The sequence below is a fragment of the Dromiciops gliroides genome, chromosome 6, assembly GCF_019393635.1.
Source record: "Dromiciops gliroides isolate mDroGli1 chromosome 6, mDroGli1.pri, whole genome shotgun sequence".
NCBI lineage: Eukaryota > Metazoa > Chordata > Mammalia > Microbiotheria > Microbiotheriidae > Dromiciops > Dromiciops gliroides.
The window spans coordinates 70,866,057-70,890,952 of NC_057866.1; the positions used below are offsets into that span (position 1 = coordinate 70,866,057).

Below are 24,896 nucleotides of genomic sequence, written 5' to 3' on the forward strand. Positions count from 1 at the left end.
AGGCACCTGGATTCACTAGATCTTGCAACACATTTTCTCATACCAAAACATATGTTTCTCATGATAGTTAGGCTTCCAGGATATTACTTTGAGTTGTCTATTCCAGGAAGCAGAGAACCAGATGCTACAAGCATGAAGAAAAGGGACTTCTCCCAGGATAGAGAACTGTCCCCAGGCAAAATTTAGAAATGGGCTACCATTTTTCCTTATCATCCTTTCCTCTCCATTATCTGTCCCTTTTTCTTACCTCTCGGTGTCCATAATTAGTATGCTCATGCTGCCCTAAGTATCCACTGTGGTCTCCTGTCCAGGATTGCCTTACTTCCAAACTGCTACCTTCTCTTACCCATTTTTCATACTTTCAATCCAATAAACACTCTCATTCTTTTAGTAGAGGCCCCTTAGGAAGAAAGCAATTTGATACTTCTCACTAGCCTGTAAAATACTGATATTCCTACAAACCTCCAAGTACTATATGCAGTTTTAAAATGTAGTTTGGTGATTGACCCAGAGTGATCTTTAATTAGTAAAATTCCAGGTGGCAGTAGCTGTCCAAAAGACAGTTTTGGGCAGGGAGGCTGTAACTCTGCCACGGAGTCAGCCTTAGGATCAGCTATTTCAAGGTGTTTCTCTTTTCTTAATTTCTTCTCTTCTGTTTTTGAATTGCAAATATTCATATCTGTGATCATGACAGTGATGGGAGAGGGATGAAATCTCTAATATAGGGACTGTTTGTTTATAGGTCTGTTTAAAGCCTGGCTTTTAAGGGGCAGATTACTTTTACGTTCCAAGAATATAAAAAGGAGTAGAAATTGAGCTAGAATCAAATGAGATACATAGGCACATTTAATTTTTTTTTTTGATGGGGCAATTGGGGTTAAGTGACTTGCGCCCAGGGTTACACAGTTAGTAAGTGTAAAGTGTCTGAGGTCGGATTTGAACTCAGTTCCTCCTGAATCCAGGGCCGGTGCCCTATCCACTGTGCCACCTAGCTGTCCCAGCACATTTTTCTTAATGAAGCTTCTTAATTTTTTCATTGCTGGATTTAACCAGTGATACTATTAATGGTCACCTTGTATCAGAACTACCTCCCAAATCCTAAGGTTCAGTTAGGCCCCCAAAGTCAATCTGATGTAAATCTTTATGCAAATTGAAGTTTACTTCCATTTAACTATTTATCAAGGCAATAATGAATTTGTGTGGGTTATTTTTCTACTTTGGGACAAAATTTTAGTCCTGTTGAGAATAAAATGCAAATGCTAATTGCACTGGGAAAAGCTAAGAAGCATACAAAGGGTTGGTCTACTTAAATAAATTTAGCTTTTGGAGAGAATTTTCAGCCATGTTTTGTTATTTGGGGAATAGTGTGAAAATAACATTTTTCCTTTTCAAATAAAGAAGTAGTTATAAGATTGGATCCAGGCTCAGGAATTAGCAGATTCAGGTACTGTTTGATGAAATCACTATCTGAATATGTCTCCTTACCTCATTTAATAATTGTTCCTTAGTTTTTCCAGTTGAAAAATTGGGCATAAATGCTTTATAGATATCACAAAGAAAAAAAACTTGGAAAAAATATTGTTTACTAGCTTCTTGAAACTATTTTGGAAAGATAACATTTCATGCCAAAAATTTTAATGTATGTGATTTTAATAAATCCTACTCTTATTTCAGTTATAGATTGGGTCTTGAATTGAAAATAAAAGGAAGTGCTTTTTGGAAGTACCTTTTAAAGTGTAGGTTCATAGAATGTTAGAGTTCTAAGGGTTTTGGAAATCATCTATTTCAAACACATCCTTTTACAGATGAGGAAACTGAGCTATAAAATGCCTATGACTTCAGAAATTAAGAGTTAAATTTTTTTAAAATTGATGTTAAAATTTGTTTTTACATATATTTTGGAAAATAAAATTCTATTCAATAAAAAAAGACAAAAAAAACCCCCAGAAATTAAGAGTTAGGCCTGGAATCCAGGCCTCATTTCTCCCAAACCAGTGCTATTTCTTACCACTGCACCAGGGCCTCGTCATGCCCCCTTAGTAGATAGATGCTAGGTAAAAATCCAGATTTTAACACCTCTTTTTATGTTATATTTATGTAAGCACAACACTTACCTTATATTGTTATTATTGGGCTAGGTGACTGCAACTCAAGGATATCTATATTAATCTTTGTTTTAATATGAAAAAAGTACAGATCTTGAGTCCCAAAGGAGGGTCGGGGGCATGGAAAGCTGACTCAGTTTCATAGAGCTGTGTTGGAAGAAAGTTTTATTTGAAGATGAGAAATGTGTTGGTAAGGCTGTCTATCATCTCTGGTCTATTTTTTTTTAATTTTTTTTTTTTTAGTGAGGCAATTGGGGTTAAGTGACTTGCCCAGGGTCACACAGCTAGTAAGTGTTAAGTGTCTGAGGCCGGATTTGAACTCAGGTATTCCTGACTCCAGGGCCACTGCTCTATCCACTGCGCCATCTAGCTGCCCCCCTCTCGCCTATTTTTTAAAAATTGCTAGAAGGTACTAAAGCTGTCCACTGACACCTCTGTTCCATTCCTCAAAGACACTTCATTCACATTGACGTTACCATAGCAGTTTTTTGTAAAACAATTTTTAATTTTAGAGTATTTAAAGTGTCCTGTACACTGTCACTGTTCACTTGGTTATCTGTTTTGAAAAATTCTTAAGCAGAACTAGTGGATTCTGAAGTACTGAAATAACAGAGATTCATCAATTAAGTATGACACTAGTTTTTATTGATAATTATATATATAATTTTATATATATTTATATATATATTTATTTATTATGTATATTATATATATGTATGTATTTGTATTTTTAAGCCAGTTCTAGTTTTCTTGATAGATAAACTACTCTTGAAAGGTGGACTTCTCAGGAAAATAGGTTAGTTAGTTTGACCTTTGGTCGGGATGTCATTGGCCAGGAGGTAATTTCTTTTTGTTACTGGAAAATCATTATTCTTACAAGTTTGAATACTTCAAAATTTTTCTCTATTAAATTTTACTTATTTCCATATACCGCAACAGAAGCCAACAGAAAATTGCATTCTATATTAAGAGGCACTTCTTCTATTGGATTCTCTCTCATATACATACCATAATGATATAAAACTGAATTGTATTTTTTCAACCAGTAAGATAGATATAGGTTTGCTTTTAGCATCATACAGTGGGCAGTTACTTTTCTTTAAGAATCTTAGGGTTTAATAGACTTGAAGCTCAGTTAGTCAACAATTTGATATCAAGGTCAACCCCCTGCTCCCATCAATTTTGGTCATATTAGGTAAAGCCTGGTGTCCAACACTCTTTAGTTTCACACTACTGCTGTAGTATGTCCCAGTAAGACCCCATTTCAGTATATGGTTCAGTTCTGGGTTTCACATCTTGTGTAGAATGGACTATTTTTGGTGCTAAGGGCATGATCATTATGTTTAGTGCGTACATAGTCATGACGAAAAGAGAATAAATTTATTTAGTCTGTTCCCAGATGGAAGCAATAGAATCGACGAGCAGAAGTTGCAGAGGCAAATTTGCAGTTGATGTAAATAAAAATTTCCTAATGATCAGAGCTATTACAAAGAGGAATAGACTGGTAAAATGGAAAGCACGTTGGCTTTTTGATGAGAGTATCTCTGATTTGGCAAGTCCCTCTGGGCCCGGGGTTTCCTCATGTACAATATTAGTATGTTGGATTATATGGCCTCAGAGGTCTCTTCCAAATTTAGTCTATGATATTATGATCTTCCTGAGATAGCTATTGCTACAAGAAGTAGTAGATTCTCTCATTCCAGAGACATTTAAGCAAATTGTAGATGATCATTTGTCAGGCATGCATGTGAAGGACATGCTGGTAAATCTTTAAGAATTGTACCACCACCACCCCAACACTGTAAGCACAACACACTTAAAAACTTAGTCTTCATTGTCAACATTTTCTCCATCACTTTTTTTGGGGGGGAGGGGGGGGCCAATGAGGGTTAAGTGACTTGCCCAAGGTCACACAGCTAGTAGGGGTCAAGTGTCTGAGGTTGGATTTGAACTCAGGTCCTCCTGAATCCAAGGCAGGAACTTTATCCATTGTACAACCTAGCTGCCCCCTCTCCATTGCTTTCTTAAGTTTATACAATCAACAAAATATTAAACCACATTCCAATTTATAGTGTTTGCCAGTTCCTGGGATGTAAATGCTCATCCTGAAGATTTAACAATCAGCTCTCTTGAGCCTCTAGGCTTAAGATTCCATAAAATATGAAAGGTGCAGAAAGTCCTTATTTGGGGGAAGGAAAAATATCTAAAAAATTATTCTATTTGGTTTAATTTGTTTGCTATAGATGCTAATGAGATGCTTTCTAATGGACTATTTATTATATTAATTTAGATACTCAGAGCATTATAGGCATGAATAATCAGTTTTCTCAGTGGTCTTATTTTCAGTACCAAGTCCAGTGTATGTGCCACAATGTACCATTCAGTTATAGTTTATCATTTCTGTTAAGAACTTTGGGAAAAAATAGTAATTTTGGCAACAATGAAACCAAACCCCACAACATTTGTAGATATGGAGAAGAAAGTTAGGTGACAGGGAAATGAAATTAAGATTTGTATCTAGGTATATGTTCTATGTGACTAAAATCAGACGGCAACAAATACCCACTTTCATTATTAAGATAAAGCCAGATGAAATTGAGAGTAAATAGTCATAAGTGCAAGGACCTTGCACTAAAAAAAGGTGTGTTTTAAGTAACAGAAAAGCAAACTGGATATTGATTTGAGTAATATTGAGTAATATTTCATGTCTAATTGTTTTATGTATCTTTTCTCAAATACTAAAAGCACCCTGGAGAGCAGGTATTCTGTCACGCCCCCTATTACCTAGCACAGTCCTAGGCACAAATCAGACTCCTAATAAACCTTTATTGAATGTAATGTGAACACTTGAGAAATTTAATGAAGAGACATAGAAAGGTAGTAGAGAGGAATCCTGGGGTAGTGGAGATGAAAATATTAACAGTGCAAAGAAAGCACAAATTAAAACATAATGTAATAGGAATCAGGAAAAATCAAAGAGGAAAAAGCATCAAATAAAAATTGACTTGAGAATACAATAAACTATTCAATCTGAAGAGTTAAACAAATCCTAAAGATCAATAAGTGATTCTTCTTCACTGGAGTAGTTTTTGAGAATTTTTTTTTAATGCTAGAAGCTAATTTAAATATCTTGAGGAAATTACTTGTAATAAATTTTTATTTATAAAACACCTTTGAGGAGAAAAATATATGATGGTGCGATTTAAGAATTCTGTATTTCTTCAGCTCTCCAAACTTCTGTGAAACTACTTTTGATTAAGATCATGTGTATTCTTTAAGTTGCACAACTTGAAAAAAACTACCAGCATTCAGATGACAAAATTCCTCCACTCCCCACCCCAAAACAAAAACTGTACATTGTGATCACATCTGAAACATTGATATGGAATATTGAAAATTAAGTCCATTTCTATAAAAGATGTGAATGGATCTTTATAAGTGATATTATAGAAACTGTATTGTTGAGAAACAGTTAAAAAAGAAGTATTGGAGGAGACAGTGCTGCCAAGTATCAACTGATAATAATTAATAAACATCGACTTTTTTTCTATAGGTCAGATGACTAACATTTTTTCACAGTTGACTGAGTTGAAGGTAGAATTAGTGATCTTTGCCCCAAATCTTAATAATTTACTGCAGTTTTATCATTAAGTCTGAATATAATTGGAAGAAAATTAGAGTTTCTTTGGGAGTAAAGTCAAAGTAATATCATTAACTTCTTGTAAAAAATGCTTTTTCAGAAATCACAGTATTTCTGTCATTTTTTATTTTTTAAAAAGTAAAAACAAAATCTCATTTCCACATCTGTGCCTGAAAATATGCCAATGAAATGAACTACTTGGTTAATTTTTTTTTAAGTAACTGAAAGAATGGAATCATTTTTGAGCCTGGTAATGATAAGCTGTCAAAATGGTTATGCTATCCAAGGATTTACTTGTTCCTTATTGCAGTTATTATAAAAGTGTGTGTGTGTGTGTGTGTGCATATGTGCGTTTAGCAGAAAAAACCCAAACTATTCTAAGAGCTATTTATTTTCTTTCTTTCCCATCTCATTGTATTATTTATTATATTTAGCATTTTAAAGTTTACAGTACATATGAGTAAAACACCACAGATAATTGTTTCTTGGAAAGAAGATGATTAATACCAGGGTTAGCAAAGTCAACCACAGTTACAGCACAGAATTCGAAATTAATTTTATTTTTTTCACTTGACAAAGTTTCAATTATATCATGTCAAGTAAAGTAGTTGCATGACCTCAAAAAGTATAGCATTTTAAGAAAAGTAACATACCTGCCTCTCAGTTTTTCTATATTTTGGAGAAGAGGGAGGTGACATATGCATAGTAAAATAGTCAGAAGGGGTTAAGGTAGAGAATTTTTCTGTTATGGGAAATATTTTTCGGTGATGCTTGGTACCTTGAGTTTGTTATGTATTCAGTATGTAATGTCATCAGAAAACAGGTGCACCTGCAGCAGCCCTCATTGTCTCAGGGACAGGAGTTATAGAAAGCTGAAGTAAAAAAAAAAAAAAAAAAGATTTCTGTTCATAATGTGTTGGTACTTTCACCTTACAACATGGACATTCCCATTTTCAAATTCAAACTGGGGTACCACCCAGGTCAGTGACTTTGTAATGAAGTGTTAAAATGCACCCTGAGGCAGTTTTTTTGGGGGTAGGAGGGGGCTACTTATTATGAAGAAACAAAAACAAAATCTGAACAGTCCTAGGCAGAACAGCATCAGTTGTATTTAATAACACTTGTTTTCAAAGAGATTAGAAAAGAAGTGGAAATAATTAGGAGTGACCTGAACGGGGAGATGCTGTTGGTTTTTGTTGGGTCCTGTGCCTGATCTCCTTATATGGAGCAGACCGAACAGCGGACTGCTTTGAAGCTGACATGTCATTAGTGCCCAGAAGACAAGCATTTTTTTACTAGACATTTTTGTGTATTCTTAATACATACTGATAATCTTTTTGATTCCCAAACCACCCCCCCAACCAGAAATGACCAGTGTTGTGATTCAAATAAGGAAGAAAGTTAAACACGGTTTAAAAAATCATCACGTACTAACTTTTTATGCAATAATATAACAACAGTCCAGATTAAAAGCCAGAACTTAACCCAGTTCCTAGACCACCTAGAAATATCAGAATAAAAGTCGAGAGAAGACACAATTCAGCTAAGTCAGTTACTTCTTCATTTGCAATAAAGCAGGGCTTTTTCACTTATTTTCTTTGGAAAAGCAAAATAAATCTTTAAAAGATTGTAGGGAATTTTCATTATTGTATGACAAGGGCTCCTTTTAGGAGGTGTGGCATTTAAGGCTGGTTTTAATCACAGCGTGGTGCTACGAAGCCTCAAAAAGTCCGAGCGGTTTTTTTTTTTTTTTAAAAAAAACCTTTACTTCACTGAGACTGAGGTCTGCCTTTGAGTGACGTCACGAGTTTTAGCAGCAGGCTGCACAAGAGGAGGAAGGCTGGGTGAGTGACAGCCCAGCCTACTTTTTAATAGCTTTGTCATGTGACTGGCAACAGTAGTAAGACAGGTGCCTTCAGTTCACTCTCAGTAAGGGGCTAGTTGCCTGCATGAGTGTATGCTCTGTGGATTGTAGTTTAAAAAGCTTTACTGCCGTCATTCAGAAGCTGGATGGCGTGGGACATGTGCAACCAGGACTCTGTATGGAGTGACATAGAGGTGAGCTGAGCTGAGCTGAGCCGAGCCGAGCTGTGCACTGCAGACAATGTAGAGCCTTAACTTGGACGCAAGTATTCTGTCTGTAGAAGGGGAGGTTTTTATAAGGATAATAAGCATAAAAGTAAACCGGGCAGGAGATTTTGGAAGCAAGTCTAAATCTTATCTTAACTCCAATAAGTTGGCTATTTTAAGGTTACTCTCAGATGCCTTGAGCAAATCAAAGCTTAGCTGCTGTCATCAGTATCTCTTGCAGTTGGAAACTATTTTCATGTGCCTCTGGCTCTCTTTCCAGTCATATGCAATATTTATGCTCTAAGATATTGATATGAATCAGTCTGAAGTCTTTCCAGTGGCATTTAGTGGCCTGGTTGGAAAAATGCCATTTCTATTTATAATACGATTAAGATAAAAATTTAAATGAATATTTTAAAATTGAGGTTTCTTTTCACCCTGTTCAGGATTCCCTCTCACCCCCATTTACCAGCTGAACTACTCACAAAAACCTGAACCGTGTCCCGCTGTGCTTTTTCAGAATGTTTTCCATCAGAATCTGAACTAGAGATGCTACTTTCTTCTTATTTGTACATGGTGTGGAAAGATTTTGGCAAACAAACAAACAAACAAAACATCTCTCAAAGCACAAGGTTCTGTTAATCGTGATAGTACAACAAATGGTTAAACCTCACTGTACAACCGAGACAACAGACCGAAGCAAAAGAGTTTATGCAGGGATTGTGTGTGGAAACTGCTGCCGCCGCTGCCGCTGCTAATGCTGCTGCTGCCGCCGCCACCGCTGCTGCTGCTGCTGCCGTTGCCATTGCTGCTGCTCCTGCTGCTCCTGCTGCTAATGCTGCTGCTGCTGCTAATGCTGCTGCCTTTCCCCGTGCTGCCGCTGCTGCTGCCTCCCATTGTGTAAAAATAAATAATAATGTTAGAAATCAACAGCTTCAGCTAGGTGCAACTCGTGTGGTTTTGGAGGCGGGGGAGGAAGCAGGTCCCTAAAGTGTGGAATGACTAGCATGTGGATTGAGATTGGAGTATTTTCTTCATGTCTGCATTCTGGAGGACAGTGGAATGTTATCTCAAAGTTTTGACAACTTGTGAAACGGGAAACTTTCTGTGGATTCTGGTGGAAGGAACCCCAAATAGACTTAATTACAAGGAGGAAGTAAACCTGTAACAATGAATTAGAAAGGAGAGCTCCAAGTACTTCCTATGGGCAACTGGGGGCACATGGGGTAAAAAGGAGAGGAGAAAATGTTGCACGTGATACAGTGAAATAAGATGTCCATGTGGTGCCGAAATACACATCTAGAAGGAAAATCATTTTGCCCGCACGATCCGTGAAAGAATTTTTCCTATCTAGCGAGGCATGGACTGGTTTCTTAACTCTTTTTGTCATGTTCTCCAGTGCTGGTAGCTAGCTGTGGCTTTGGTAGACTTAGTTAGTGGAGCAGAATTGTTCTTATCTTGTTTGGTTTTCTTGGTAAATGGGAATAGATATGGATAATTGATATGTCCTGTAGCTATTATGAGTCAAGGCTGTAAGTGGCTCCAAAGTCCTAATTGTCTCTGAGTAGTTGGAGTATCCTGTGGGCTGTTGTCTGGCTTACAGTGTGGGTCTCAGCTGCTGTAGCTTCATTTTTCCATCATGTATTATTCCTGATACTGCTAGGAGCTGATTGAGGAACCAGATTATATGGAAATATTGAAGATTTATTTTAATCACTGGAGTTCCTGCAGTCATTTTAAGTAAGCATCAGAACCGATTAATTTACAGCAGTGGATTCTCTTAGAGGGGAAAAAAAGGAAAAGAAAAAAAAAAGGTTAGATCTCACCACTAATTGTAAACGTAAATGGATGAGTCCATGGTTGAAACTGACCAACTGGTATTTCTGTTGTTTTCCATGGGGCAATATATGGGAGTCCTGGATGAGATGAGTTAACTCTGGGGATCACCAATACCAATCTTAAATAGCATGAATAGCAGCTAGTGTAGGCAGCTTTCATTTTTTTGAATCATTAATGTTTGCTGTCATCTTAAAACGTATTATGCCCTTTTGCACATGATGACGGCCTATATCACTGGAGCTTCTTGAGTCCCTCGAGTTTCACAGTTTAATGAAGGTGATGAACAATAAGGTTACACAGATTGATAGGGATAATTCACACAACACACATTCCACCAAGCTGTCAGTCTTTACTGGGCTGACTCCCCTAGACCATTCGAAAATGTTATAAAATCATTTTTCATTACCATAATTGAAATGCATAAGTCCAGTATTTATGCCTAAAAAAAACACCCTACCATCTCTGGCATCAAAAACCCCTCCAAAAGATTAATTGAAAATTATGCTCTATTATATTGATTCATTATCATCCATACAGTTAAGCTAATTTATTGTCTGCTCTTTAAGGGGAAAAAGCCTTTTGTGTTTGGTTTCTTACTTTACTCTCTTCAATTTTATTATGAAATGGAGACTGTATTTGTGAAGTAACTGTCATGGTGTTAGAGGAAGTAGAATGCATCTCTGTAATTATAATAAAGTACACCTGTTACAGATGTATAAGGATACAGTAAATATCAGTATGTCAGATAAGGACACTTACAGGATTTGGACTGTTAAATGTGGTATCATTCAAAGGCCAAATATAAATTAATAATGGGAACACTTGCTACTAATGTGTCTCAGATTAGCAGTATAATGCTACATTCAGTAGAATTGATTTTATTATCATGTCAACATTGGCAAAAGGATATGCACTTCAATTCTAACATATTTTAAAAAGCCACTAATCTTTATAGGTTCTGCTACAGTTGTGTTTTTCTTTTCCCTCTAAAGATCTGCCTTTCCTTTGACTATCATTACTTAAAAATGTATATTTCCAAGGACTGTAAGTTTTTCCCAATTGATATATTCAGTGTAGTTAAGTTTATTTTGAAGTTGCATTGGTCACAAATGAGAATGACACTTGAGGATTCTAAAGGCACCAGATCTGGATTACATAGCTCCATAACAGAAACTTGTGCTAGATTCAGAGAGAGTTTATGTGTGTGTGTGTCTACAGGGTAGTGTGAAGAATTTCTCTTGAATAAGATAATAGAGTTCATTTGTACCATTGAAAAGGCTCCAGATTATAACACTGATGTTACAGAGTCACCTGCATTAGAACTGGCTTATTTCTTTTTGGAAGTTAGGAGCGGGTAGTAGGCAGGAATTGAAGAAAGAATTGCCCACAGGGAGGTATAAAGCAGAGGTGATGAAAATTCCAGGAACAAATGTGAATGTTTTACTAGAATTAAATGCTTGCTTCAACCACAACTTAGCTTGGTAATAATTTGGTCAATAATATTAATTTAGTGATTTAGAACTAACAGATATTAAGAACAGAGGAAATACCAAAAATCAAGGAACTAATTGAATTCTGAGAATTGCCCCTTTTTTTTGGTCCTAACTTTTAGCCTGCTGTTTGGATATCTCACCGTAGCCTGGTGGTCTTATGGAAGAAAGGCAGTCAATTACAGCCCACCCCCAACCCCTTACCAACTGCTGACTCTATTACCAAGTACCTAGTTCCCAGCATGCTGCTCATGATCAAACTGCTGCATATGACCCATGTAATGCAGCCTTCCAGGGATGGCAGGGGTGCTCTGGGGGAAAATGTGCATAAAAATTATTTTATTCAAAGCCTAAATATCGAGAAGGATATTTTGCTTCATGGCAAATGAATGATTGGTATGGCATTAATTTTGACATTATAAGTCACTGCCAGGAGGACAGAACCTAGTAACTTGGGTGGTTAGATACTAGCATCCCTGGGTCCCTGAAGTCTGAGTTTTCTCTGTAGCTTCTTTCTTATGAACTAAAACTGTTATAAAATGAGGAACGCTAAGTTAAAACAGTTGATGAATTTTTCAATGACTTCCCTTTTCTATAACAAATTATTGTTGTTGGGTCATTTCTGTCATGTCTGACTCTGTGACATTATTTGTAGTTTTCTTGGCAAAGATGCTGGAGTGTTTTGCCATTTCCTTCTCCAGTTCATTTTAAAAATAAAGAAACTGAGGCAAACAGAATTAAGTGACTTGCCCAGGGTCACACAAGTCAGTAAGTGTCTCAAACCATTTGAACTCAGGTCTTTTTGAGTGCAGGCTTGGTGCTCCATCCACCATGCCACTATTACTCCTGGATTAGTGATGGTGAACTTGTGTGATATAGTTGAGGAAATGCTTACTTACCAGGAGAAGACTTATAGGGATGACAATACATGATAGCCAGTATCGTAAGCAGTACAGGTGAGGATGTTATATTTTTAATTCCTTTATTTTTTTTTCTAGTTCTTTTTGGTTTTGTAATGGTTTAGACCCATTTCAGGGAAGCAAGCAACTCTCTCTTTAAAAGGATCATGGTATAGTGTGGAGTGAAGAAGGTCAGGGTTAAAATCCTGCTTCTGATACATACTGACTTCATGATCACAGATGGACAAGACACTGAACTTCTCAATGGCCCAGACAACTCTCCAATAGCCTTACTTGTTCTTAAAAGCCTCAGTCCAGTTGGGAAGAAAACAAAACTCAAAGCATGACAAGTTAAATGACAATGACAAATATTAATAGCAAACATTTTGGCCTTGGGACCCTTTTACACTCTTAAAAATTATTGAAGACCCCTCCCTCCAAAAGAGTTTTTGTTACGTGAGGAATATCTATTCTTATTTACTCTATTTGAAATTAAAATGCTTAAGATCTATTATGAAAATAGATCCCCCAAAAAAATATCTTTTAGGACTCCCCCCATAGATTCCCAGATCACTCTTTGAGAACAACTTGCTTAAGGTCACAATAGAAGAATTTTTATGATGCTATATATGAAAAACCAAAGAGATTCCATGGAAAATAATTGTCAAAGACATTAGTACCAAAGATATTTTCAGAATCTTAAGCCAGGCCTCTCCTTTGCTTTGGGATGCAGCTGATGGGTTATGCAGAATACCCTTAGACAATAAGGAAAGTGGAAAGTATATGATATTTTTCTAATCATTAAAGAGTAAGGCAACCAACTTCTGTGGAGTCATTTGAAATGACCCAGGCTTAATTCCTATCACATGCTCCTGCAGTTTAATAAATTCCTGTAGTTAATGAAAGTTTTTTTTTCTTTCCCACCCCTACAGTGTGCTGCTCTTGTTGGTGAAGACCAGCCCCTTTGCCCAGATCTCCCAGAACTTGACCTCTCTGAACTAGACGTGAATGACTTGGATGCAGACGGCTTCCTAGGAGGACTCAAATGGTGTAGTGACCAATCAGAAATCATTTCCAATCAGTACAGCAATGAATCTTCAAATATATTTGAGGTAAAGAAGTCCCTCTTGGGAATTCCATGTTTAATTGTTCTTCTCCTAACTAACCTTTTGAAAAATGTTAGTAAGCACTAAAGCATGAGTATTTCTCCCACTGATATCTTTAAATTACTTTTTATCACCATAAGACAATTCACTTTTTTGTGGTAAAACAAAACAAACAGTACTTGGAAACAAATGAATGTGTTTATGTATTTTTAATTTTTTTATTTTTTGAGACTACAAAGACCACATGATGAAATGCTCTGGTATTATGAAATAATTGGGGACAGAGAATTAGTGACAAAGGAGAACAAAATCTAAACCTGTTTGTCCTCTTCTTCACACAGAAAGAGACAAAGTTGGGCATGACATTAACTGATGCCCAATATAAATTAATATGGAATAATGCACTCCTTTATACCCAAGGCCTTAAATGCCAACTTTATAAAGTGGGGGAGCTGTTTTGATTATTTTATTGTCCACATGCCTGGCTCTACTAGATTGCCATATTTACATTGACTTGATAAAAAGGATTACCTGTTTTGGAAATACCTCCAAAACAGTTCAAATTGCTTTCTTATAAGGTGTCTATACAGTGTCCCACTCCTAATTTATAAATCCACCGACCCTGTATTCCAAATTCATTAATAGGAATGGCTATCCATATTTCTTTTCATAGCCCATTTTAGCGTGAGAATTTTCCTTCCAGAATAAATGATCCTATATGAGCTAGGATTTGGTGGTAAGAAATTTTAGCAGTTTCTGTATTCCAGAAAGAGGCATGTGTAGCAAAAGAAAAACTTTGAGCTAGGCATTAGGAGAAGCAGGTGTTCGTCCAGGCTCTGCCATGAGCTAGTTATATAACTGTAGGCAGGAGATCGTCACTTCTGGAGTCTAAATGCCTTCATCTATAAAGTGAAAGGGTAGGAATAGATTATTCTAAGATTTCTTTCAGTTAAAATATTTTATACATATAATAACTGAGTTCAACCTCTGGCTTTGTTACTTACTCCCTATGTAACTATGGACAAGTTACTTAATCATTATGGGCCTCATTTTCCCTCTCAGTAAAATGAGAGAATTGAGACTGGGTGACTTCTGCAGTCTCAGCCAACTGCCAACTTATCATCCTTTGAATTTTATAAAATATACTCTTTCTTTGGAGTACATTTCATTTACTTGGGATAATCTCATTCACAGGTTCCAAATTTTAGTAATCTAGGAAGTACCTTGCATGAAGACTAATAAATTGACCAAAATGAAATGCAGATTACTTCAAATTAATTACTATCAAATTATTCAATTAACTGCTAATTAATTATTATTAAAATCACTATTAAATTATTAAAATATTAAATTACTATTTGTTGATTAAGATTAGAGAGAGCTTCTGGAAGGTAGCCATCATTTACAAAGCTATATCAAGCATCTTCTAAATACTAAAAATAGGATTGAATCTTCTCTCTCCAAGTTGATTAACTTGTGGTTGTGCCCAAATGTAGTATATGGGCTATAAGATTTCCTTTTAAAGCAAGAATTCTTAACATAGGGTCCACAAACCTCCAGAAGATCTGTGGATAGATTTCGGGAGTTACTTGAATTTGGATGGGAAAAAAATCACATCTTTATTTTCAGTTACCTTTTAATTTTAAAAAAATCTTTTTTTATTTTATAATATGAATTTACAAATGTGATTCTGAGAAAGGCATCCATAAACTTGACCACTCTGCCAGAGGGTCAGTGACAAAAACCAGCTAAGAACACTTGTTCTAAAGGCACTTTTTTTCTATGGAAATTTCTTTTTATTTCAGCAGGCATGAGAAGTATTCAGTTAAACATGCCTTAGGTACATACCATATGCAAGGCATTATGTTATGTGTTCAGTATACAAACACAAAAATGGAAAATGATTCTTGTCTCTAGGAAATACAACATATAAATGTATAAATAAATACAAGATAATTTGAGGTGGGAGCGAGCTCTAACAATTGGGGTTTGAATCAAGAATAGCTCTTTGAGTTGAATAATAAAGAAAACCAGGGATTCTACTAGGTGGAAATGAGGAGGCAGACATCAGAAACCTCTTGTATAATGATTCTGGGGCAGTGAATGAGATGTGGAAGGAGAACATCTAGCAGACAGATCTGACATGCCTTCACATAGCAGCCTATGCACTCCCTTGTGCATCACCATCTTCCCTCATCTCTGTCCCCTAGCTTCTTGCATGAGACCTCTCCTGATTCTCCCTCTGCTGTTACTGACCTTTCCCTCTTGAAACTACTTCACATGATTTTTAATATACTTTGTAATTACTAAGCTGAGTATATGATGTATCCCCTCCCGGTCCCCAGTAAAATGCAAGTTTATTGAGGTCAAGGACTATCTCATGTTTTTCTTAGAATCTCTAGTGCTTACCACGATGCCATGAGCAGAATCTGTGCTTACTAAAGATGGGAATTGAATTGAATATAGAGTCTCTGGAAGGGATTGACATACAACAAATCTAGAAAGATCAGTGGGAGTCAATTTGCTGAGGCCTTTAAATGCCAAACTTGTGGAGTTTACATTTTATCCTAAGGGAATAGGGAGAGACTAAATATATTTGAATAGTGACATTGTCAGATCTGTGCTTTAAGAAAATGATTTTTGCAGCTATATGGAGGATGACTTGGAGAAAAGGGTGACTAGAAAAAGAGAGACCAATTTAGATGATTAGTAAAATTGCAATATTCCAGTTGAAAGGTGAAGAGACCCTGAACAGGTTTCCCATCCCTCTGAGTAGAGAAAAGGGGACAGGTGGGAAAGATATTGTGGAGGTATAATCAAGACTTGGCACCTGGTTGGGTATTTGGGGTGAGGTAGAGGGAAAAGTCAAGGATAACAACTATATTGGCAATCTGAGTGACTGGAAATATGGTTGTACATTCAACAAAAATAGAAATTTTTGGAGAAAGGGCATGTTTGGGGTCTAATAATTCATGATGATTTGGATATGTTGAGTTTTGGGAGCAAGTGGAAATATCTAAGAGAGGTGGTTGGTGGGACTAGCAGACTAGCACTTAAAGTGAGAGAGAATAGAGCTGGATATAAAAATTTGGGAGTCACTTCCATAGAAATGATACTTGAACTATGAGATGTGATGAAGAGCGAGAACATATAGAAAAAAATGAGAAGAAGAACCAGGCTTTGGAAAACACCCATTGGAGATGGGGCATGAACAATGATTACTAAAGGAGACTAAGAAGGAGTGATCACTTTACTCAGAAGATAACCAGGAGGGGACTGTAGGGGAAGGGGTGGTCAGCATAGTCAAAAGCAGCAGATACTGAGAACTAAGGAGAAGCAATCTAATTTGGCACTTGAGCCCATCAGTAACCTTTCACTGAAGTGGTATAGAAGCCAGTCTGCAAGGGCTTGGGAAGTAAGCATATGATAAATAAATAAGACAGCTTTTGTACCTGAGAAGTTTGACTATGAAACAGTGAAGAAAAAATGAAAGGAGGGGAGGAGGAAAGGGGTGTGGGGGGGGCATGGCAAAGTCTAGTGAAGGATTTTTTTGCTGGGCAATGAGGGTTAAGTGACTTGTCCAAGATTACACAAGTAGTAAGTGTCAAGTGTCTGAGGTCAGATTTGAACTCAGGTCCTCCTGAATCCAGGGCTGGTGCTTTATCCACTGCACCACCTAGATGCCCCCAGTGAAGGATTTTTAAGGATTGAAGAACCCTAGGCACATTGGTAGGCAGTAGTGAAGGAGGTAGTAGGTAAGCAAAGCAAAAGCAAAGATTGAACACGAGAGATTGTGAGATCAATAAGGGAAACTCCTAGAGGAAATGGAAGGAAAGGCGATCAAAGACACAAGTAAAGTTCTTCTCAAGGAGAAGGAAGGGCCACCTTTTTGTCAGAAACTGGAACAAAAGAGGAGAAAATGAGGGATACCACGGACTTTGTGAGGTGTCAAATAGAACTCACATGGTTATCATTGAAATGTGGGTAAGGGAAAAAAGTGAAGAAAACCCTGGAGATTTGTGGTTAGTCATTTTTCCCAGGCTTCTCAATTGGGTCTTAGAAAGTTCATGTGAGGATTTGGCTGGTTAAAACTGGTAAACTGAACATTCTTCATTCAGTACACTTGTCAGGTTACAGGGCAATTTTAAGTCACGCTGCATTAAATAAACAGATTGTGTGTGTGTGTGTGTGTGTGTGTGTGTGTGAGAGAGAGAGAGAGAGAGAGAGAGAGAGAGAGAGAGAGAGAGAGAGAGAGAGAGGGGAGAGAGAAGAAAGAAAACTCACCTCTATAGAATTTGAATTCTTCAGTGATTGGGTGAGGCCTCAATAAGCTCTAACTTAAAAGATATCTGTTCAGCAGTGGGTGAGCATATTTTTAGATACTATTTGGATAAAAAACCAGAGAGCAAATCATGTATATAAGCAGAAATATTTCTCATTAAATTGCTATCCAAGGATATAGAGCCTACTTATATTTTGGTGAAATTTTATCTTGATACTATTGGGACCTTAGGTTTTCCAGTTAAATATTCCTAGGTTGATGCTTAGTCTGTACAGAGGAAACTCCCTTGCTCCTATAGTTCCTATTTAAGATTCAACTGCCAAGAATTTGTTTTTTCAGGATACTGGGGAGGGGAAAAAGTCTATTTTTCTGTATTTCATTCATTTTAAATAAGGCACTAAACATTACTTCTTATAAAAGGTCAACCAGAGTAATGTCAGACCCTAATCAGATTTCTGAAAGTCAAAATTTAAAAAAGAAAGAAAAAAACAGAGTAAACTATTAACAGTCCTGATACCCAGTATAATATATAACAATTTGAGATCCCTAGAGCATTAAATTACATTTTGAGTTGGTAAATGATAGCTCTCCTCAAGGGAGAAACAACCCCCTCTCTTATGTACTTAGAGACAGAAATATAGATAGATATATGCACACACATAGAGAGGGTATATATGTATGGTATATACTATAGATATGTATTGTGTGGTGTATAAATACACACATATTGTGTATATGTGCAAAGTACGGTTAAACATTGTTTTATACTTCTTGACTTGATAATATTTACATATATACCTACATAAATTTACATATACATACATATGTATATATTTGTACACACACATTTATTTACTTTTTTAGAGAGAGAGAGTTCTGATGACCTACTCTGAAGATATTTTATTAAACACTGACACTATCTCTTCCATTGTCTAGATGACAAACGTACAGGGTTATCTTCATGTGATTATTTGTAGTAATGGTGTAGCAATCTTCAGTAGAAGGATTATTTGAATATGGTTAATAGGCTTTTATTCCATGTATTCCTAGAGAGTTGTATTCTAGCAATTGACAGAGTACATGCTTTGGTGATAAGTGAGGTCAAGTCTCCTTATAAAAACAACTTTCTGAAAGAACAGCTAACTTTGCTTTATGATGCTTAACACTAACCCAAAAATTGCACTCAAGTCATTTCAAGGAACATATGTCTCATATCTATTATAACAGAACTTGTGTTTTTCTTCCAAGGATCTCAAAGTCTTAAGTCATCAAATACAAAAATGTATTTGACAAACTACCTGTGCCTGGCATTGTGCAAAGGAAGCTAAATAGGCCTGTTCTCTATAATTCACCTATAACAAGTCTAATCAGTCTCCCTTTCTGGAAAGAATAAAGGACAGATAAATTAAATGCTTTGGATACTGAAAAGGGGACACAAGTTTTCTGTGTCCATGTCATGATGTTGCTTGTTTAAAAAATTCAGGTAGCAAGATTTAAAAATTGTAATAAAAGTTTCTGATAATAGCATACTTTAAAAATTGTAATAAAAATTTCCAGTAATAGAATCTTTTGCCACCTTCTAAGTTGCCATTCAATTCCAGATACTTACAGAGAAACAACTAAACCAGTGAAGAGTCCAAATGTAGAAAAATAAAGGATTTCCTGGACAAACACAAAGCTGTTTCAATGCACATTTTTACATTCAGGTTGAGTAACTAGACACATAAACAAGTGTTCCTTCTTGCACTACCAGTGTTTGAATATGTAAATGCAGGTGTCCAGGTGTAATTTCATCACTCCTCTGGAAAATTTTAGCAAAAGGCTAAAGGTATAGCCTCAAGTGCCTATGATACCTGTAAAAGGAAAACAGGATGCTGCCTCTGGAACAGTTAGCAACATGATTTATGTTTCAAAATATTGCAACATAACTTCCTTCCCTCACTTGCCTTTGTGTATTGTTCAAAGGTAGAGAATAAAGGACTACTTTTTAGAGGGAAGCCCTGTGTAAATATGTGTAGCATGGGGTCCGTTTTAATAATTCACTGCTTCTTCTGGGTCAATATGGGCTACCTTGGCCCTGTTTTATTTTGATACTTGCTTTAATATCTCTGTCCAACTGAATAGGGGGCATTCATTCATGCCTCTGTTATTTCTGAATGCAGCTGCTTGGGATGCTTTAGGAGACTGGAAATGAGTGGGTTGTTGTTGCGACAATATGACTTGTTAGGTGTTCTAAGGCTAGTTGTTAGTGATGGCAAGTGGAAGTCTGCCAGTGTTACCAGTTTTGTTGTTTGATAACTAGTAGAATGTGCATCTGTTTGCTTAATATGTGTGTTCACGTATAAACTTTCAAAGAATAGATTATTCCCATTTTTTCTTAAATAACTTGATAGATACATCTATGAAAATATACACATTATAGCCATTTCATGTAACATCTGGTATGTATCATATATATACACACACACACACATATATACACATACATATGTAGTATTAAGCATATATATGTGTATGTACATGTATATGTATGTATACATATATATGTAAGCATATATGAAGATACCTTACCACTCTAATTCCCACTTCAGCTGAAAAATGATTGGTTGTTGTCCTTCAGTCTCAAAAAAGACCAAAATGACATCACTCCCTTGGAGTCAAGGTACAGTGTCTCCAACTGAGGCTGATCAGACCAATATGAGCTCAGAAGGTTCTATCCCATATCAGGCACAAATAATCCACATAAATATTTGGAGTGGAGATGTCTTTAAATTTTCTCATCTCACATTTATTTTGAGCTAAAATGGGAATACTTTAAGAATTGTGGACCATACAACTCTCCAAGGAGTATCTGCTGAACATCTACTTTATGCTTAGGACTATGGTAGCCGATACAGCATATAGAGAAGAAGCTAAAGACAATGATCTCAGTCTTCAAAGAGTTCAAAATCTAATTGTGGAGAGACCAAATATAAACTTTCATGGAAATGATTAGCATATGGGAAAGACTGTATTAATTAAGGCCAAATTATATAGTACAGACTACATGCCATAGGAGTTAAGGGATCCTTCTGTAAAGGATCTTGGATGTGAGCTGAGCCTTGAAGAATGGGTGCAATTTGAATAGGTGGGAGGGTAAAGGCTTAGATGAACAAACACATTCATTTGCAGAGGTAGCTCTTTACAGCTTAAAAAATCTATCCCATCCAAACTTGTAAAGTCCATAGGAGGCTGAATGGTAGTAAGCATTGTGAAAGGAACACTGGTCTTAGTAATTCTTCTGATGCTAGCTGGACAAGTTATCACCCTCTCTGAATCTGTTTCTTTGTTTGTAAAGTGGACATGATAATACCTAAAAAATACAGGGAACATGACATAGAAAAGAAAGGGCTGGCTTGGTAATCAAGCTGCCCCTAATCCAAATTGTGAGACTGTGGATAGGTCCCTTAACCTTCCCATATTCCACACAGCTCTGTAAACTATAGACAAGTCCCCAGGGTACATAAAGGAAGGAAATTTCTGCACTAGGAATTTCCTGCACCAATGATATCATGGGTCTATGCTCATTAAAAAATAATTTATAGGGTTATTGAGAATTAAAATAGATAATTATGTGATTTGTAAACCTTAAAGCACTATGTAAGTGCCAATTATTATTACAATGACTATTTAGTGAAAGTATTATTATCTCTATTTTACAGATGAAGAAAATGAGCTGGGAGTCCAAGGGACTTGGCAATAGTCATATAGATGAAAACAAGAAGAGCCGGGTCTCAGATATTTAAGTTTAGTGCCCTTTCTGTGTCATTCTAGTCTACCCACCAGGAAGCTAGAAAGAGTTGATCAAGTTGACTATGTCTGGTGGAACCTGATTACAAAGTGTCTTAAAACCCTAGGCAAAGTTGTTGGGATGTGACGATCTAGGAAAATAGGGTTCTATTGAGGATCATTTATGAAAAGGAAAATCATTGTTTAAGAAAGGACAACTGGTAGTGATATGTAGAAGAGTCCTGCTCAGCAAGTCACTGTAACCTTCAAGTCCTTTTGCGCAACAAAGGCTTGCACCATGTTACACATGGTGGGAATGGTGAAGAAGAGACATCAAAGATATCAAAGAAATTCCAGACCTAAGCTATTGAAGGAGAGGTTTGACTTCCAGATCTTCTAAGAGAGAAATTGAAATGAAATGATATCTTAGCCCTAGAAATGAATCGATAGTTTCAAACCAACGTTAGATGTTGAAGTTATCTTGATGGGATTAATAATGATCTTGAAAGGTCATCTTATCAAAATTCTATTTAAACTAAGATAGGCGCATAGTTGTCTGCTGGGTCTTTGAAAATCTCCATGGAAGGAAATTCCTTGCTCTCTAGCTTCTGACAAATGTTTGACAAACATTTACTCAACACTTACTCTGTGCTAGACACTTTACTACTTGACATAAAATGACACTGGCCCTTCAAGGAACTTTAATTCTTTAATTGTATGAGGGCACAATTTATACAGATATAAATTTAATCCAATGCAGAAAATAATGAAGATCTGGAAATCCTTGGGCAAGTCACTGCCTATCTAGACCTCAATTTCTTCAACTGTAAAATAAGGGTTAGACTTGATAACATCCTAGGATCATTCCAACTCTAAGTATATATATGACTTAATGAAGAGTTCCAGAAAAAGTGCTTTAGGTAAGTTTTAAAATGTTGAAAGATAAATAATATGTGGCATTAAAACCTCCAAACCCAACTCAATTCAATTTACAAATTTGTGGAGAGAATTTATGTATGTGTCTGTGACTTATTTTCCAGTTTGCACTAATAAATACTAGTTCATTGGTTTAATTAAACGTGTTTCAAGACACCAGATTTTTGTTACATTCAGTAATGATATTTATATGAAACATTTCATAAATCATGAAAAAATAACGATTTGAACAAGAAGATAACTACTCTGACTGGAACATAGGCAAATTACACAATATTGACATTCCTGGAGATTTGTGCAGCTTTTTCTGATTATTACGGTGTCCTTATCATGCAGTTATAGGCCTTTTCAAAGTTGTAGCCCAGTAGTGTTGTCATTCATACTTTCATCTTTGACAGCCCCATGTCAGAGAGTGGCAATCTGACTCAACTGGTATTTGTTTTCTAGTTCTGTTGGCTTAGCATGAAATGTGATAAAAGTGTGTGTATGTGTGTGTGTATGCATGCATGCACCCCTGTGTGTGTAGTCATCTGCAAAGTGCAGTTAAACATTGTTTTATACTTCTTGACTTGATAACATCTGGCTTATCTTGGGGACATCTGGTTTATCACCCTATTTCCCCCTTCCATTATGCTGACCATTGGAAATATATGATTTAGGAGTCCTTACCCACAGGGCTGTGTCTGTTGGCATAAGCTCCTACAGATAGTAAGTCATAGGGAGCTAATTGCATAGTCAACTTTCGCTATCACTAACTTTCTTAGCAGTGGCTTTTATAAAGGGACGTAAACCTCAGAAATCTCTGGTCACCAAAAGCTGGATTGGCTGTTTTAATGGAAGTTGACTAGTTCTTAAAGGCCGGGCAGTACAAAATGTAAAGGTCTCTAGGACCGGGCTTCATGAATTGAAAAACAGGATTTTTTTTTTTTTTTTTTGCTTCTAGAGAGACAAAAAAAATCGCATTAGATTCTTTGCTTGCTCTTCTTTCTTCCTGTTAAATAGTCACAACTTAGAAACTGTGGAAGTGCTTTAGTTGAGGTCTTGGATTCTGCTGAGGCAATTGATCCCTTTTAGCCAGAAAGAGTTAATTTGGTGCAGATTCTATGGATGCTCAAATTGTAGCAAGGAATGTTTTCAGCAGGAATTTGAAGAAACTGGAACATTGTACATTGCCTCTTAAAGTATATTATAACTAACTGGTTTTAAAGTTATTAATGTTTTTAGCACCAGGATACAGGAGAGACTGCTTATTTGTACAGTAGAATCATGTGCACTTATGTTAACCATATAGACATGATATGTGTATGCATGTATATGCACAAGCATCTAAGTAGTGTCACATAAGCACAAATAAACACATGCTATCTTGGATAAGGACAGTAGACAAAAAATAATAAAAATGATGAGCCATAAAGTCTCCAGTATAAAAGAACTGATCATTGCAAAAAATAAAAAAAAAATCAAGTAATCACTGAATCTATTCACATAATAAATGCTGGGTTTTGTTGTTGTTTCTGTAAAACAAATTGATTTTAATATAAAGATGCTGAAGAACTTTGCTGCTGCTTATTTAACCTCTTAGGTTACTCTCAGGAAAGTGGTCTATGAAGTATATTTTGAAAGCTAAATAGGCTACTGTGTTTTACAGTCGGCTGTCAAAGAAACTGAATTACAAATAGCAAGAATGAGAACAGAAGGGAAAACAAGAGAGATCCACAACAAAATGAACACTTTTTCTTGGCTAAAGAAAATTTTTTACATAGATAAATGACTTCTTATCCATTTGAAGCAGTTTGTTCCAGTATGGTTGTAGGATTTTTTTTTTTTGTAAAAATCATTAGCTAATTTGCATAGTTTCAGATTATAAATGCCAATATTTTGTGGGCCTACTCTTCTCCATTACAACTGCAAGTTATTCATTCAGGGTTTGCAGCCAGATTGATTAATGAATTACCAGATCTTGCGTAAAATGACTTGGCCTGACTTTTAAACAACTAGCAATGTTTTCTTTGCCAGTCTTGTGACTGGTGTTAATGGGTTTCTAGAGAACTGAACCTCCTATGGATTTTTCTCAACTGGCTTCTTCTAGCATCCCTCTCCCTCCAACTTAATTTTTTTTTCTTCCAAATTAGTAGCCAGAGGCAGGCATTCTAAGAATGCGTACAATTTTAGAGGTGGAGAGGTGGATAAAAGGCAATAAAGTAGGGGGGGTATGTTGGGAAGAGGGCACAAGCAGTGTAGTCAAATTCTTGATGTTTGATGCCCTTCTGTGCTAAATCAGCATGATTTATCTTAGCCATCTATTCAGCACAACAGAGTTTGGAGGTGAGCTGCATGGTGTACTTCCCACAATATGCATAACTAGAGCCCTGAACTTTGAAGGAAAGCCTCAGAGCTATTTGCAAAGTGCTGGTGCTTAGTGAATACTAAATTACATTTAGGAAATAGTCTACTGCTACCAGTTATACTTCATTTTTATTCTTGACACAGACACCTAAATCAGAGAACAGTAACATTTCAGAGATTATGGAAGCAGTTTGGGTAAGTTCCAACACCATAATAGGATCAGAATTTTAAGGCCTTTTTTATTATTACCAATAGTCACTTAGTTTCTACTGCAGTGTACTTTGTAGGGAATTACAGCTTTTACTAAAAAGATTAAAATGCTATTATGCAAATGATTGCAGTATGTTATTATGTTTACAAATTAACATCCATGGCTCAACACACAAATTAACTAACTATTCCATCTATATTATTA

General features: G+C 36.3%; 1 protein-coding gene across 6 annotated transcripts in view; it reads left to right on the top strand.

Moving 5' to 3' along the window:
- PPARGC1A (PPARG coactivator 1 alpha) overlaps positions 1 to 24,896 on the top strand; it is a 773,930-nt gene that overhangs the window by 642,235 nt on the left and 106,799 nt on the right. For 5 of the 6 annotated variants that reach the window (XM_043970970.1, XM_043970972.1, XM_043970967.1 and 2 more), the window contains one exon: positions 12,976 to 13,155. In XM_043970970.1, the coding sequence (XP_043826905.1) occupies positions 12,976 to 13,155 (180 nt within the window). Of the gene's footprint in view, positions 1 to 7,678; positions 7,804 to 12,975; positions 13,156 to 24,896 lie in introns of those variants that run through there. The other variant, XM_043970971.1, reaches the window with a different exon arrangement.